Source organism: Equus przewalskii, chromosome 4, assembly GCF_037783145.1.
Source record: "Equus przewalskii isolate Varuska chromosome 4, EquPr2, whole genome shotgun sequence".
Lineage (NCBI taxonomy): Eukaryota > Metazoa > Chordata > Mammalia > Perissodactyla > Equidae > Equus > Equus przewalskii.
In genome coordinates, this window is record NC_091834.1 from 88,782,855 (window position 1) to 88,800,678 (window position 17,824).

General features: G+C 38.1%; 1 protein-coding gene across 22 annotated transcripts in view; it reads left to right on the plus strand.

Annotated features, from left to right (window-relative positions):
• CALD1 (caldesmon 1) overlaps positions 1–17,824 on the plus strand; it is a 183,309-nt gene that overhangs the window by 131,101 nt on the left and 34,384 nt on the right. For all 22 annotated transcript variants that reach the window (XM_070617755.1, XM_070617758.1, XM_070617759.1 and 19 more), the window contains one exon: positions 15,226–15,372. In XM_070617755.1, the coding sequence (XP_070473856.1) occupies positions 15,226–15,372 (147 nt within the window). The remainder of the gene's footprint in view (positions 1–15,225; positions 15,373–17,824) is intronic.

The following is a 17,824-nucleotide window of genomic DNA, read 5'->3' on the forward strand; positions in this document are numbered from 1 at the left end:
GGTTTAATATGGCTCTGTTCCATTATTTCATAGTATTGAAGTTTAAACCTGAGAGATCGTTTCTTCCCTTGTTGAATGATCAGGCTTCAGCTTCTGGAACTCATGATCAGAGAGCAAGCCCCATGGCCTATGTGACACAGCAGCAGGCATAGCTGGGTTTTCCTGGTTCCTATTCACAAGCCAGTGTGGATTGTCTGCCTTTTTGACAACCCACAAAGCTTCTGAATGAGTGTGTGTATGTGTGTTTGTGCACACACAGGTGTACACAAACACACATGCCTTTGGGACATGTTTTGGGGGTGGCCTTCTCCCACTGATAAAGTGCTAATAACTTTAAACATCATATTTTCCATAAATACTCATGAGCCTCATGTAGAGTTGTTGGCCTTTCCCTATTCATGAAACTGAGTCACATTTCATTTTTATGTCCTTTGGGGAAGCACTGTTGTCCTGTATTTGACACTAGAACTTTTAGATGGCTTCATGGTGGCCTATTTGTCCTTCTCGTGTCTGATTCAGATAAATCCGCATGAACTTAGGCAGTTCACCTCATGTTCAGAATTAGCCTTCGTCATTGTTAATTAGCCTTCATAATTGCCATTGCTCAATGTCTTATGCCATTTGCCTTTCTTGAATTCAGTTCCAAAAATACTTGTTAAATACCTACTTTATGCAAGGCACATTGGATAGGAGGGCTGAAAAAGTATATAAAACATGACTTGCGTTCAACAAACCTGACATAAAAGGGCCAATAAGATGATACAGAAATAACAGCAACAAGGCAGTATGTGACAAATATCTGGAATAACAACTGAGATTTCACAGGAGGAAAAGAGTCCTTCAGGTGACTTTGTCTGGTAAGAGTGCCATTTGAGCTAGCCTTGAGGGATAGAGGAGACCGCTTTAGGTGAAAATGGAGAGGTGGGAAGAGCCTTGTAAGTAGAAGCATGATCAAAGAAAAGAAGGCAAGAGAGTATAAAATGAAGAAAAGGAAACAAAGCTTGACGAAGGTTAATATGCTTTCTGGCACTGGCACCTTCATTCAGTCCATATTTTTGATCAGTGTAACTGGTCCTGAGGGCAGAGCAGGAGTTCCCCCCGAGAGGGGAGGACAGCCCCTGTGTTTTCACATCCTGTGACTCCTTGCAGTTTACTCGTAACTAGGTAAGTGGATTTACAGATGGTATGGCTTATCTAGTTTAAACCAAAGTAACCTTCATGAAATGGGCTTGGCTTTCTGGACTTAAAAGGATTTCTATCGAAGCCGCAGGCTAAAGGTAACTCTATAATGTGAACCCAAGGAAACTATGAGAACATGGCGGGGCTGTCACTGAGGCTGTGAGCACTTCCTTCCTCAGCGACACACTGAACCTGTTCCTTTCAGTGAAGACAAGTTTTCAACAGAGAGGGGAGACCATAACTGCTTTTCAGAAGAAACTCATGCAGCAGAGAGATCTTTTGTAAACTAGCCCCATTGTTTTGTGATTTTCTTGTTGAAAAAGATGTAAACTTGTAACCTTCCAAGAATATCAGATCTTCACACACCTTACCTTGGAAACTACATTTTCGAATCTATTTGAAAATCTCCCAGGCAAAGGATTTCAGTGGATTTGAAGCTGTTTATTAAAAATGTAAAAACTAAAACACCTTTGGATTACTTTGAATGAACAACTGGTTGATATCAGGACAGACATAAATTTTCCAGGCAAAGAATCGTCAAAAAATTGCCTGATTAGTGGGCAAGATTGAATATATTAGTCTAATGCTTCAACATACCAAGACAATGATGTGTTCCTTCCATTTGTATCTACAAATCTTTTAGGGACTTTTTAAAAAATTAAGCTATAACTGTCATTTAAAACCAAATGTCAAAATAAATTGAACTTACGGCCAGACCTTCAAATTACTCATCACAGTGTGTTAAACCAAGAGTTTTCAAAAGAGATTTTATGAACATTAATAAATTAAACCTTACTTTAAATATTGTTTTGTTTTGTTGTCATTCTATCTTTTTAAAATTTTTGTTTGTGTTTTATAAATCTATAAACATTTAAACAGCACTACATGTATATAACATAAATAAATGAATATACATATGTGTGTATATATATGTGTGTATGTGTATATATATATATGCTTAATTTTTTTTAACTGATAGGAGTACACTATAAAAAACATTGGAGACCACTGTCTTAAATCAGGGATCAGCAAACTTTTTCGTAAAGGGCTAGATAGTATATATTTCAAATTTGTGGTAAATAACCCCTTCTGTCATAATGACTCGACTCTGGCATTGAAGTGTGAAAGCAGCCATAGATGATAAGGGCATGACTGTGTTCCAATAAAACTTTATTTACAAAACTAAGATGTGGGCTGGATTTGGCCCTTGGGTCATAGTTTGCCAATCTCTGACCGAAGCTTTTTATTCACCTCCAGAACACCCTAAGAAAGCTCATATAGTGTCATAGGTTAGAAAGAAAACAAGTATGGGAACTAAAGATCTGGGTCCAGTCCTGGTTTTGTAATTACTTATGTGAGTTACTTCACCCCTTAGACCGCAGGGTACTATGTATAAAATGTGGAGCTTGGAAAGAAAATAACCTCCCAAATTCCTTCTAGTTTAGTTATTCTGTGGTCCTAATATGTCACCACCTTGCCACAGTGGTGGATTTCTCCTGGGATCTGATTTACAAGCAGAATAAGTGAAAATCCGATTTAACTCTATGTGGGCAAAGTGGGTACAAGACAGTGCAGAAGGTGGCTAGAATAGAAAAGGACATAAACGCCATTCTGAAGAATTGGAATTCACAGCTTATTGCTCTTGATGGATCCTCCACAGTGCTACTGTTCTAAATGATTCTAAAATTTGCTGAACTGAAGTCTCCTCATGCAGCTAAGATTTATGGAGCCCTTGATAGCGCGTAGCTGGCCCTTTATTTCTTGAGAAAAGCTGCCGAGTGAAATGAAACACCTGGAGTGGAGGCTGAAAGTAGAAAATCCTTCCAGTGTGCTTCCGTAGGGCCACTGCCAGGGCAGGAACCTCTCTCCTGAAGCTTTGTAAAATGATTGGTTTGCTCTTCCAGTTATTAGAAGCTGTCCTTCTGTATGTGACAAGCACAATTGGAGTTTTACTAATGCCCTTCATGTGCTCCAAGCCCCGGCCAGACTGAATTGTTTGCTTTTCCATGTCCATATTTCCTGACTCTGCAACCTTGCTATTTGAGCTGTCTATGTGAAAAGGTCCTTTTGTGTTCCCCAAGCCCCCAGTCGTAAAAGATCCAGCTCCTATACCATTTTCTCCATGAAGCCTTCTCTGATCCCTAACTAGGATTGTCTTTCTCCTCTTCTAAACTTTAGATCACTTTATCAATAAGCCTCTTATGATATTTACCACATTCTATCTGCTGTTACATTCTTCCACGTGTCTTAGCTTCCCTACCAGATTGTAAACTTGAGTTTACTTCATCTTGGTTTCTACCCTCAGTGGTTTGAATGGAGTAGATGCTCAATAAATATCTGTTGAATGGATGCACTAATTCTGGCCACATGGGTGTTGATTTGCATTTTAGAACAGCATGTGAACCAGCACCCCACTACCACAAGACTCCGCCTTCATATCTGGCACAGCACCCACTGCCTCTTCCTCAGAATCTAGGCCCCTTGTGCGGCCTGCTTTGCTGCCCAGAGTTCACCACTCTGTCCCACCTGAATTTAACTGTCCTCCTCTCAAAGTCTAGGTTCCACATGGATCAGCAGTTTGGTTGGGGAGAAGAATGAACACAAGATTATAAACCAGAAGCCAATGCCAATGGTATAACTTTGTAATCTGTAATGAGAATATGCTATTTTTAGAGTAAAGTCAATTATCTCCTCTACTGAAGCGGTGCCTCCAGTACTAGCTAACAATTTTAAGGAACTAGTGATTGCATTGGTATCTAGTCAGAAGATAGCATAAGCCTTATTGCTTAATAATCTATCATTGGGATAGAAATTTGCATGTACAGGACAGGTGCCCTAAAGCAATTTAAGTGCTGTTCAAGAATGTTTCTAATGCCCATGCTTCCCTCTCTCAGAGCCCTGGCTGTTTGATTCTTATGCTGTTGGTGATTCTGATTCACTTAACACAGACAGATGTGGGTGCTTAGTTATTTAATATTACTCTATCTGTTAAAATGTTCACATTTTTTTAGGGGTCTTCTATTAACTCAAAGAGAGTCTCTAATTGTGGACGAAGGTTTTTATTTGGTTTGGTTTGGTCAAGTTAGCTTTTTACCAAATCACAACAAATAGGTGTCTGCCTTTTTCCCTCCACATTGAGCTGGCCCTGTCGTAGGTAAGGTTTCCGTTGACTTAGGCAGATGATCCACCAAGTGCAGAGCAGACTCCTTGACTTCCTTTCCCAACGGTAGGGAAGTTGGACCCATTAGCTGTGGTTGGCTCCCAAGACCTCTGCAAGAATAAATGTTCTTTCCAAAGGGCCAAATATCCAGGATTTGGCTCTTTATTTTCCATTTCCTGTCTCCACTCAAGATTTGTCTTTCCATTTGCTACCACTTGTAAACAAAACTCTGCAGTTCTAGCACACAGAGGTTAGCTATGAGCCAGCTGGATGTTGGGTTAGTTTGCGCAATACTTCTGGAGTCAGGGAGGTAGTAATCTCCCCAAAATATGCCTTCTTGTTAGAATGACAATCACTTCTATCACCAGAGGTGCTAGAAACCATGCTCCGGTGTCATAGCTATCAGTACGTTTGAGCTTTCTATTTCTGAAGAACAGAGGAGGGACAGAGAGGGAAAAAGAAGATGGGAGGACATGCCACCCGAATGGAAAGAAATGGAGCCAAGAGAGAGTGCTGGGAAAGAGGAAATGAAAGTAAATCTTTTTCCAATTAAGAAAAATGAGAGTGGAAGCAGGAAAGCTCCAGAGGGCACTTTGGGGGGAGGGGAGGATCATAAAAGGCCTGTTATGAAAATCCATTACCCATAAATTTTCCTGCATTAAGCACTGCCCGTCTAGAGAGGATGTTGAGAATCCTCTCAGCTGTCACAGGACATGTGACTCTAGTTAGCGATATCCACATGCCGTGTACCATTTCCATCAGCATGTCTGGAATACCACTTTCCACTTACAGGGATTCCCTTTAATTAGTCACAGGTTCATAATCTCCACCTAAGGACATCTTGTTTTCATTTTGCCAATCACTTTATTTCTTTAGTCAAATATTTACCAATGTGATAGTGGTACCATAATTTGAAGCTCAACCACATGAAATTATGGACTTTTGTACCACATCACACAAATATTTCAAATCTGGGGGTAAGACTTGAATTTCTAGATCACACTAAGTCTAAGACTCATCTAAAGTCAGTTCATATTTTTACATTTTGAAGATGGAAATGGAAATTTCTGTCTCTAGGAGATTAAGTCTTGAACTATGAAAAGAATCTGCTTGTTTATATATCTGCGGTCAGATGCAGTTGCGTCCACATCCACCAGTAGGAACGGGAGGGTCTCCCTGCACCCTGCTCTGGGGCAGTTGTTTAGTTAGCTGTATATCCAGGTCCAGACCTCTGTGCAAGAGAAAGAGCTGGCAAAATGTGGTGCTGCCAGTCCTAGATACCTGGATCTGAATTGTTTCACCATACTTTACTTGAAAAAAATTAACTAAGCCCAAAGTTTATTGTCCACGTCTACCCTGCACGTTAAAGGAAGATTGTTCTTTAATAAATACAACAGTCAGAAAACAGCCCCAAATCCCATTTTACTTTCCATTGACAACATAAAAGGAAGCCTGAGTTTATTATTAATCAGATTTATTTAAGATTCTTATTAGACAGTGAGTCCTAGGTTGGGGATGAAGAAAGGTAATGTTTATGAAAACACAGGTGGTAATTGGGTTCATCTCTATTAGCTGTATTTTATACCAGTTGTATCTTAAGTAAGGTTGAAAGAGAGGAAAGTTTGGTTACTTTATTTTAATTACCTTACTGGCCGCTTAAACATTTCTCTTACTCCTTTTCATTCATTTCAGCCAAGGTGTAACTTGATTAACCAAGTGAAGAGCAAAATATGTCTTCCCCATCATCAACCTTCTCTTTCCATACCTACCCTTTCTAAACATGTAGAAATTGAAAAGTGAACTATTTGTATCTGACCAAGCTTATTGTTTTGTTAAGGTGTGATAGCGGGAATGGTGCAAATTCAGTCCTGTTTGTGACAAAATAAATAGATTTTAGTCTATCTCAGGAAACTGTTGTGGAATTATCTCTCCAAAATTTGTCTCTAATAGGTTTGACAGATGCATTGTTCCTTTTAAAAATAAATGTGAGAAAAATAGCAATTCCTTAAGAAAGTACGCCAGATTATTTTCATTTTATTTCTACTGAATATCACTAACCATCCATAGACTTTTTAAAAGTAAATGGTACCAGTTGAATAAAAACTTAGTCATTTATCCCATACAAACTATAATATCAAGAAATGTTAGGGGCCGGCTCTGTGGCCGAGTGGTTAAGTTCGCACGCTTGGCTTCGGCGGCCCAGGGTTCAGATCCTGGGTGCAGACATAGCACCGCTCATTAGGCCATGTTGAGGCGGCGTCCCACATGCCACAACTAGAAGGACCCACAACTAAAATGTGCAACCATGTACTGGGGGGATTTGGGGAGAAAAAAGCAGGAAGAAAAATGTTAGAAAACCCTTTGCCTCATCTATAATTATAAACTACAGGGCCAGCCAGGTGGTGCAGCAGTTAAGTGTACACATTCCACTTCAGCAGCCCGGGCTTCACGGGTTCAGACCCCGGGTGCGGACATGGCACCGTTTGGCAAGCCATGCTGTGGTAGGCGTCCCACATATAAAGTAGAGGAAGATGGGTACGGATGTTAGCTCAGGGCTAGTCTTCCTCAGTGAAAGGAGGAGGATTGGCAGCAGATGTTAGCTCAGGGCTAATCTTCCTAAAAAACAAAATAAAACACTACAGCTACTCATGTAAACATAGATGAATCTCCAAAATGTAATGTGTGAAGGAAATTAATCACAGAATGCAAATAGTATGATTATGTAAAGTTCTAAGAAGACAAAACTAAATCACAGATGTATACCTTGGGGGTAAAACTACAAAGAAAAGCAAGAGAATAATTAAAATAACCCAAAATTTAGGTTAGAAGTTATTTATAAGCATTTAAAAAGAGTGGTGGGATTGAAGAGGGGCACATAAGGATTTCCAAGGTGCTGGTGCTATTTAAGCTGGTTGGTAGGTACGTGGGTGTTTGTTTCGTTATTATTCCTTAAAGTGGTCATGTACTATACACTCATTTATAGGTACCGTGTATTTTGTGCTAAACATCTCCTTAATTTAAAGTATTCACCCCCCAAAAATAGAATCCATCTTTCAAAAATTTCCTGCGGCTACCTGCATCCATGCAGAAATGAGCCTCTGAGCTTGGGGGTCTGCCTGCCCTGGGGCAGGACCATTCTGAGAATTGTGCTCCTTTAAGCTCTTAGCCACATGACCCCAAGTCAGAATAAGAACTCCCGGTCCTCCCCAGGATCATACGGGATCAATCAGACATGATCTATTTGTTTGACAGATGTTGTAGTTATGATGATGCTATGATTGTGTGCAGAGGCACGGTGAAGAGGTTTTTCTTTCATTGTCTGATGTTTCTTTCTTCTTTGCTTTTCCACACATTTCCCCATCATGGTCTGTGGTTATGAAAACTCATGATTATGGGATGTCACCATTGTATAAAGCATATGGTAGGCTGGTGGTGATAACTTGTGGTGATGACATATATAAGAACACTAAAGTGTGCAGTCACACAGTGACTTACTATTGTGAACCAAAATTTATGGTTGGTATGCAAATTTCAGTAATTCTCAAATGTGTGTGTGTATGGACGATGGGGTGGGAAAAAAGGGAATAGATAAAGTAGGACATATCTCTTGTCCTGGGTAAATTTCTTCAGAGTAATATATCCCTTTGCTCGCCTTCATCCCAGTAAAAGACACACCACTGATACCACAATGAATCCTACAATTAAATTCAGCATTTTTCACCCTCCTTCCCTACCAAAAAAAATATTCTAAATCAAGGGGGCTTTCTTTCATTCTATCCTATATTAATTACTAACAGACCAATTGCCTATTGGCTATTAATCCATTTCTAAACATATTCTGACCTGACAGCTAATTTTATTTTCTTGATTTTTTTCTCCATTATAATTTTTAGTGCCTTTCTTCTAAGGAATCCTAGGGAAAAGCGTTCGGAATTGAACCTTATGTGCATTAAATGAAACCACAACATTTTGCAGACACCACATATAAACAAAATCATATTTAACAGCCTGGAATGTTTCTATAAACCTCTTTTAACTTTCAAACATACAGTAAATCTGCAGGACAAATATGACTCATTTCAGTAGCTCAGGAGTTTCCCTCCTGATCACAGCATTGCCTGAGATTTTGCAAAGAGCGTTTGAGCAATTCACAGAGCTGACTGAATGTGTCTGGAGAATCTGCTTGCATTTCATATTGTGAAAGAAAAATCACTGGGGTTTTTTGGTACAGAAAAAAGTAATGAAACTATGTATGAGTCATTTTGCCTCCTAATGGTTGATGATCACATTTTCAGCCTACATAAGGTTTTAACTCTTTAAGTTGGATCCCATATTAAGACCCAGGTTGAGATAATGGAATTGGCAGAACCAAGATTGATGGAAATGAAAGAAAAGTAATTGACTAAGAAGTCATCCTTAGCTGTGAACCTCAGGCGGTCTTTCTCCTGGGTCCGTTCTGCGTGGGGAATGTAGAGCTGCAGAAAAGCTGGGGACAGGATTGTGTTTGGGACTGAGTGTCTCATTATAAGCCTGGAATCTCTCCTTCAACACCACCTTCTCTCTAATGACTCCTTACATGAAAGTGGAGGTACGGTGGGATGCAGAGACATGAGAGACGTCTTGGGGTTCGGCTAACTCTCTGCTGAACTATAAGTTATTGTGAATTCACAAATGGTGAACTACTGGTAGGATTCCTTTTTTCAGGTGGTGAATTTATTCTGTCTGTTGGAATTTTAGGTGCCATATTCTCTTTTTAAAATATAGGAATGTGGCAGAAACAAGGAAGGTAGACACTTGGACTTTGCCTTGAGTGAGGACCTCTTTAAATCTTTCATAAATTGGCCTCATTTTAGTGCCTTGAACCTTTTATTTCCTCTGAGGATTTCCTTACTTAACCTGGGGGTCTGTGTATGTGTGTATGTGCTTACGAAGCACGAGGAATGTTGAAGAAGACAAAAGGGTTTGAAGGTGATGATTCAGTCTGTTCAGTGGTACTCTGGTGGTGAAGTTATTAGAAGAGATTTCCAAATTCACATCCACAGTGAGTATTTTCTATAGTCTGATAAATAACAGTTTGAGGTACGAAAGACTGTTCCTCACAAACATGTAAATGTAATGGTTTATAAGATACAGATTCCTTTTTATGCATTATTAAACTCAGACACTTTATAAAACATTTTATTAATAAATAACAAAAGTATAAGCAATTGTCCTATCTTAATTTTTCTTGATATTTTAAAAGGATCCTCATTCGTAAAATGTTAAATCACTGCTATACAAGATATAGAAGATTAAATATTTTCTCTAATCTTTATCAGTGGTAGATCATCTTAACGTATGTTTATCTAACCTGGTTATTTGAAATGACAGAGCATGAGGATGTAAACTGGAACAACTACTGTGGAGGGCAATCTGACAGAATCATTTAGATTTAAATGAACATATATTATTCCACTTCACATTGTCCACCCTAGAGGAACACACGTGTGCACGCGAAGCCATTACAGAATTGTATGCAATAGAGAGAAACTGGGGAAAACCCAAACGTCTATGGCTAGAAGAATGGTGAAATAAGCTGTGGGACAGGAGAATAAATAAATACACTCCTATATGGGAGATGACAAGAAAAAGTCATGTCTTGGTGAACTGATTTTGAAAAGTCATCAAACATATTACCAAATTTTTTTAAATTTAATATATATTATTAATATATATATTATTAATATATATTACTAATATATATATTTAAATATATAATTATATCATATAAACCATATACGTAAAAAAATAGAATAGCAAGATTGCACATCCAAGCTTGATTAATTATTTGGTTATCCATTTAATTATTCAGAGTAGTACTGTTATTATCAGCACAAAATAAGTAAATCTGTACTCAGTATAGACTTAACAGTACTTCTTTTCCATTCTCTCTGGGTCTTTAACGCTCCTAAACAAGTAATAAAATCAGCCCCCCTCATAAAAATGGTTTTTGCTTTTTCTTATTCTATTTTCAGACACGGTTTCCTGATAAGAGATCTTGTTTTGTTAATAAAATACTCTTGCCAGCATTTTTACTTGAGAGCTTCAAGGATCATGTACTAAATTCTCAAATCAGAAAATAGCAAAGTGGAAAAAAGACAGAATGAAGGGAAATAAGAGCAACATTCTTCAAACCATGGGCAACACGGCGTGAAAACGAAACCACCTGTATTGTCGACGAAATGATAATAAGAATTTTGCCAATGTTGCGCAAGTCTTGAGAAATATTTGATGGGGCAGATGAGGTGAGGAGGACACTGAGGCAAGATGACACCTCATGCCTGGCTCCGGTGTCTTACTGTGGAAGCTTCTGCCACTTCCTCCTTCTCTCTCCTAGTCTACGTTTAGACCCAGGCCCGTCCAAATGTACAGACACTCATTCCTCATTTGTCCTATCCGCAATACTTTTATGTATTTGAACTTTCTGTGCCAAAGGCACAGCATGTAACATGATTATCTTGTTACTTGAATATACCAAAGCTGTAGCGCTCTGATGGTAAGGACTTAAGATGTCTTTGGTGTGAAAGCCACAGCATTCCAAGAGAGTTTTCCCATTGCGTCGATTTGTTTTTTCTTATAATGTAACACCAGAACCTTTAAGCAGTGGTTCTGGGAGTGGGAGAAAAGGCAGTTCTCTCTACTTTTTTCACACCACTGTCCCAATCAAATAACATCATGTAATTATTATGGACTTTTGAGGTTGTTTAACACTTATTCATAGACACACACATAAACAATAGCCCATCTCTCTTTCTCCCGAGTATTTGATGAGCTGCTTTGTTGCCAGTGGCACTGGCCTCCTACAGTAAGGTGGACCCTACCTTTCTCTTAAGTGTTCTCCAAGAGATAACAAAGGCGGTTACCAAGAAGCAAAGCATAATACTCCATAGGAAATCTGCTTATACCCAGCATGGGTAGGAAAGTCATGGATTCTGGTCAATCAAATGTTTTATTTAATAGAGAGGTGCTTTACGTATCATTTGGGATACCAGTTTTTTTTTTTTTAAAAATAAGTGCATTTGATTAAAACTCTAATAAACATGGTTTAGTCTTTCTCAGGTGATTCAGAGGAACTTCAAGTCCCACACTGCCTCTGAATCATCTGGGAACATCAGTCGTCTTTGTGGTATAGAATACCAGTGAACTGGTTAATGCTGGCATCTGCTACAGTTTCACAGAAGGAACAAATGGACTGTTATGCTTTTATTGCAATCCAGTGGGTGTTTAGGTATGACATTTACTAGTCAGCAGCATTTCTCATACGTTTAAATCTGGTGTGTGGAAAATTAGAAATGTTAACATTTTGTCTTTGAAGCATAACGCAGAGTCACTGTGCTATCATTTGGATGTATTAAGGATGCTGTGTACTCGTCTGTCGTTTTGGATAAATTCTGCTTATGGTGAAATTAGCACTCACATGTATTGCTGGTCTTATATAGCTTTCTGAAGGGCAAGTTGTCAAAGTGTATCAAAAGCCTTTAAAATGAGCACACTCTTAAACTCGGAAATTCTAACAGCTGAGAATTGTTCCCAGGTAAGTAATCGAATAATTAGTAGAAGTGTGTCTATAAAGATGTCCTTTGCACCATTATTTATAAGAACATAAAGTTGGAAAAGTCTTAACTGTCCATCAGTAGAAAACTGGTTAAATAGATTATAGTACATCCATATAATTACTATGTACATCTGTAGATAGACTACCATGTTGCTGTTGAAAATTGTATGGTGCCAATGTGTTAAAAATAGTCATAAATAAAGCACATTAAAGAAACTTTTATAAAATTATATATAATATGATCCCACTTTGTTAAAAATAAGAATACCTTGCAGGCTTAGGAAAATGTCTGGCTGAATACATCAAATATTAGTCATGTTTATATCTGAGTGATGTGATTAGGCAGCTGATTTTTATTTCCTCTTGTATACATTTGGTATTATCTCATTTAAGAAAATCGTAAGTGTATGTTACTTTTAGAATCAGAAAAAAAATAAATAGTTAAGTTTCTTCAATTTTGAAAGAAAAAAATAAACCTGTGGTAGGAGTGTGAAGGGTAGGGCACTGTGGGAGAGACCTAAAAGCTGAGAAACTACTGTTTGCTTGTACGCCGAGAGCTAATGTAGGGAGTCTCACATTTGAAGAATTTCCACATATATCAAGGCATTTGGCATGGGCGCAATTTCACTTATAAAGTCAACTGATATGTTATTGAGCCAGGAACTGGGTGTGTTATGATTCAAAATAGCATGAAGACTTTTTGGCTCTTCTTTTGTTCTTAACTTTGAAAATAATTTTAATATCTTTCTTTATTAGTAATAATAAAAGATCCTTAAAAATCTAGTTCTGGTAATTCTGTATCCTAGGCCATAGGCTACCGATGGAGAGCGACTGTCTGTAAAGTTTAAGCTACACCCAGTGAGAAGAGTTAGAAGAGACTGTGGAGGTAATCAGGTTGTTCAGGCCCCCCCTGCCAATGAGAAATCTAAGATGTAGAAAGACAGAGTGTGACCTGACCAAATGGCAAGTCTAGTTCACGTGGGAGCTAACAGCCAGCAACATCCTGCCATGAATCACATTGAGTAGGTGGGAGGAGGTAGACAGTAACATCTCAGATTCTTCAAGTATAGTGGGAAATTAAGGGCTTCAAAGGAGATTCCATTTAGGAGAGAGAGGACTTTTATTTTTACAATAGGACGTCCCTTATGGAGCCTTTGTCTCTTGCTTGTCTTGGAAAAGGAAGGCCCCAAGTAACAGCCAAGACCTCATGGTTGATCCAGAGATATAGAAGAGCAAATTAAGACTTTGTTTGATTAGCTTTGGAAGCAGTCATTGAGGATTCATTCTCCCTCTGTGGTTAAAGCTGTCTACTGAGAAATAAGCCAAAGGAATATTAGGCCAAGAATCTGAAGACTGAAGCCAAACCATTGGGAAGGGCTTTTGACTGCAAACTACAATGCGAATGAATTAGAAAGGAACATTCAAATCATGTCATGCTGTCACCTCAAATTCAGCAAGTCTAAAATTGAACTCACTTTCCTCACAAAACAACTCCTCAGCTGAACTTTCCTAATAACAACAAAATATTACACTGTAGAATGCCTTACCAAAACATGTCCGTGATTTCATTTGATTGTCACACACTTAACAGGCAAGGAAATGTAGCTCAGGTTAATCAAAGGGCTGCAAGCTAGTAAGAGACCAGTTCTACAAACCACATTTTCTGAGTACTAACCTAGTCATGCTTCAACTATGTCACACTGCCCTTCTCTCCATATTTGTAGAAATAAACCAGTCAGTTTTATAGAATTACTGAGTGACATCTTATTTATATTGGCATTTGAGTATTGCACACTAGCAGATTTTAGTAAGTATGAAGTCAGAGTTTCTGAAGTAGCAAAGAACAAACCAACCAACCTTCAGAATTGTTTTTTATAAGATCTTTTTATAACATCTTGGTTTTTATAAGATACCTGGGTGAAAACACTTTCAAAACATTAGTATTATCGAAATCAAAAGATAGACACAGATGAAGTAAAGTACTGGATCTAAGCCTAAAAATGTTTAGTTTGTAACTCTAACAAGAGCAAACCGCCTTCAATCCTATTAGGTTCGTATTGTTGCTATAAATTGTGTGGTTCTGCTGTTTTGTTTTCTTTATTTGTAAATTATTTTACCTTTGTAATTACATAAACATTATAAACATGAAACGTTTACATATCTGGATTTCTATTTGTGGATATGTAAGTAACATTGTAAGAGAAGTACTTTAACTCTCTGATGTGAAAAGCAGCCTGCTGCACAACGCAGCTCCAGCCCCAGCCGGGGACCCGACATCAGGCCAGCTTGTCCCTGGGCAGCCAGCTCGACCCATGCCTTCTTGGCACTCTGTGTCTCCATACATATTCCTCCTTCAGTGTAGCCAAGTAACCCATGCAGGCCATTTCCTCTTGAGTTCAGACATCTGTAGTTCCCAGCTCCAATTCTTTACCTGGGAATAAGCGTTAAGGGAAACATATTGATTGTGTCATTTCCCTAAATAGTCACTTGCTTCAGATGAAACTACAAAAGCTAAATAACATATATGTGTGTGAAGCCCTCTATGCCTCTTGTACCTGCCTCAGCCCTGAGGTTTCTACCTAAACTACATCTGTGGGCTACCATGATGTGCCCAGCCTGCAGGTGGTGGGATACTAAAGCATGTTTTAGAATGAAAGAGGGGGCCTTACAGGAAGCTGCACTGACCGAAGACTCCTGTCAGTTGTCCATAACACTTTGTCTCTCCAGTGAAAAGGACCTAAAAGAAAAAAAATAAAATCCAAGCAAAGAAGATATCCTGCGCTCAGTTTTAGTTAGTGATTTGGCTTACTAATGCCAAAGTCTTCGTTTGGTAATTGGATTCTTTTCTGACCTTTGTGACAGTGTCTACACAAATAATTCATACAACATGCTGAATCTTTTTAATAAGTGTTTTGATTATTTTTAGTTGAATGCTTTGGATTTCTGCTTCTAAATCTTACACGCTAGTAATCAGCTTGGTAAAGAAATCTAAGCATGCAAACCCACAGTCTCCGAAGGCGGCTTATTTTTGTGTAGATTTTTTTGTTTAAGCTGTTATTTGACCATTGTAAATTATCCTCTGTAGCTATGGGACTAATGCTTTTCAGATACTTAAAAGTTTGAAAACTAGTCAGATCAGGTCTCCAAACTTAAGGAACGGAACATCCTTTCGAACTCTGTGGTTCAGTAAGTAGTCAAGTTCAGAAAAGGACTCAGGGCTGATCCTGCCAAGAAGCTGGTGAAGATGTTCGGCAGTTGGCATGCTCAAGGGGCTGTCTTTGTGGTGTTGCAGAATCGCCTACCAGAGGAACGACGATGATGAGGAAGAGGCCGCCCGGGAACGGCGCCGCCGCGCCCGGCAGGAAAGGCTGCGGCAGAAGCAGGAGGAAGAATCCTTGGGGCAGGTGACCGACCAGGTGGAGGTTAATGCCCAGAACAGGTACTGTCCTCATTAGAATGGAGAGAACTTCTAAGTTGCTTCTTAGCACATCTGACGAATGGAATGTGTTGTGCAGAGCATTCTCTTAGCCCAATTCGACTCTTTTTCGATCTATCTTACTTTTTAAAATTATTTTTGTTTAATTATTTTTTGGCCATTTTAGGCAACTAATTAAAAATTAAAAAATTTTTAAAATTTATAAATTTAAAAATTTTAAAAATTTTAAAAATTAAAATTATTATTTTAATTTTAATTATTTTTGTTTAATTATTTTTTGGCCACTTTAGGCAACTAATCAGATTGGACAGTCAAAGTGATTTAGACCTTAGTATACCACTGCTCCTTTCTCTCCTCCATCCCCTCTCCTAAACACACCCTAATTGAATGGTTTTATTTTATTTTATAATCTAGTCATTTTTTTAATACTAAAAATGGCGGGTTATATCTTTAAATAAGGAAAATTATTTACCTTCATTCTTTAGGGTATTGCTATCTGTTTTGAACTGAAGATTTATTAGTTTAATAGTTCTCTGTGCCTACTAGCAACAGATAATACTTGAATTTCAAAAGTAGGCATGGATTGCAAATGTCTTATTTCTCTTGATATTCATCCTGAATCAATATGATCACTACACTATTCAGCAAGTTGCAGAATCCTGTTTAATTTAACGTAATTATTCAAACAAGCTTATAAGTTTACCACTATATTATTTCCTATACAGGCCCTGATAGAAATCAGGAAAGTCCAGAACACTTAATAGGTTCAACTTCTTCAAAAGGGCTTTTACAAGTTCACCCATAGAAGGTCACACCGTTCATTATGCTAATGGTTATGTCATTTAAATGCAGATGAGGATATTTTAGGAGGAAAAATGAAAATATAATTTTAATTTACAACTATGGACTGATTAAATATAATGAAACTACCATATATATAAGATCTTGTTCGTGGTTTTGATATTAGTCTGTTTTATTTTGTATGTTAGCAGGGCTTTAACTCAATCTGTCTAGAAAATTCTGAAAGGAAAGAGTTCTGGCCTCTTTAACCCAAATTTGAGTGGGTACGCAAAAGGTTTCTGAAAGCAGTCTTGAAAACGGTGGCGGGCAGGATGAATTTAATAAGGAAGCTCATTGGTTAGGTGGAGAAATAGAGACCTTGGCCCTTGGTAAGCAGCTCCTAATATCAGAGGAAGAACAGCAAATGGGTTGTAGGTGTGTTCTCTGGGGTTCACTACCTGGCTTTGAATCCCAACTTGGCCTGGCGCTAACTGTAATAAAAATTATATCTTTCTCTTAGGAATGTTGTTAAATTTAAATGAGATAATAATACACGTAAAATGCACAGTGCCCTGCACATAGTAAGCACCTATTAACTATTATTAGGGAGATGGTATCCGAGCCTTACAGAGGAAGGCTGCAGTCACTCACTGCCTTTTTTATTTCTGAGCTGAGGAGGAAGACAAAGAAAGAGTTTAAAACGGCATTTTGAGGACTTTCCTGAATCTGGTTATTAGTGAGTGATCAACAATGGCTTAAAAAGTTATTAGTGGCCTGTAGTTTTCTTGCTTTTAAAGTTTTGCTTCTACTTGCGTTTCTCTTCTTTCTTCACATTTTATTATTATTAATTTTATGCTGTTGATTGAAGACAAAATTCTTTTTATTTTTTCAGTAAAGCTTATTCAGATCTGAGAATATGTGAGTTACTGCTGACACATTAGTTAGCCACAAGAAGAATAAGTGTTCTTCTTGGGGGTAAACAGCCCTACCGTGTACTTAACCTCTACTGCCGATTGCTGCTGTGGTTTATAAATGTGCAAAGAAAGGTTTAGTAGAGTCTGTTGGTTTCTTAACTCAAGAGACTTTTGTCCAGCTAATATTTTGGAATTTTGGGTGCCTTTTAAAAATTATTTGAATTCAGTTGATCTAAATGTCTTATGTATAGACTGTTCCTCTTAAATTCTAAACTATTTGTATTTTCAGGGAAATTGAATCCTTATATGTCTAATTCATGGAGACAGTCTCCTGGAGCAACAGCTAAGCCCAAGAAAGTTTAAAATCTAGGCTTTACTCTGCCATTTCTTTTTGTTAAATGTGAAATGTGTTTTTCCAAAATTAAGTGAACTTGAACTTCAAAAGGGCCAAGTTCAGTATGAACCATGAAATTTGATGGCGTTTCTAAACATTGCAAGACATATTCTTCCAACTCTGGTCACAGTTCCTGGTATCACATGACTGGTTGTTTCCTGCCAGTGGAGACCAACACCCCTGGTTTGGGCAGTGTCCAGCATCCTGCAATAGTCAGTGAGGTGATGGGCACAGTACAGTTTGGTTTTTGGAGATTTTCTTTTCTTTTTTAATAAACTTCACGTTTAACTTTTCTTTATCTACTGTAGAAAAGAAAGGCTAGAGATCCTTTATTCATGGAAATCTTGACAAAGAACATAGACGGAGT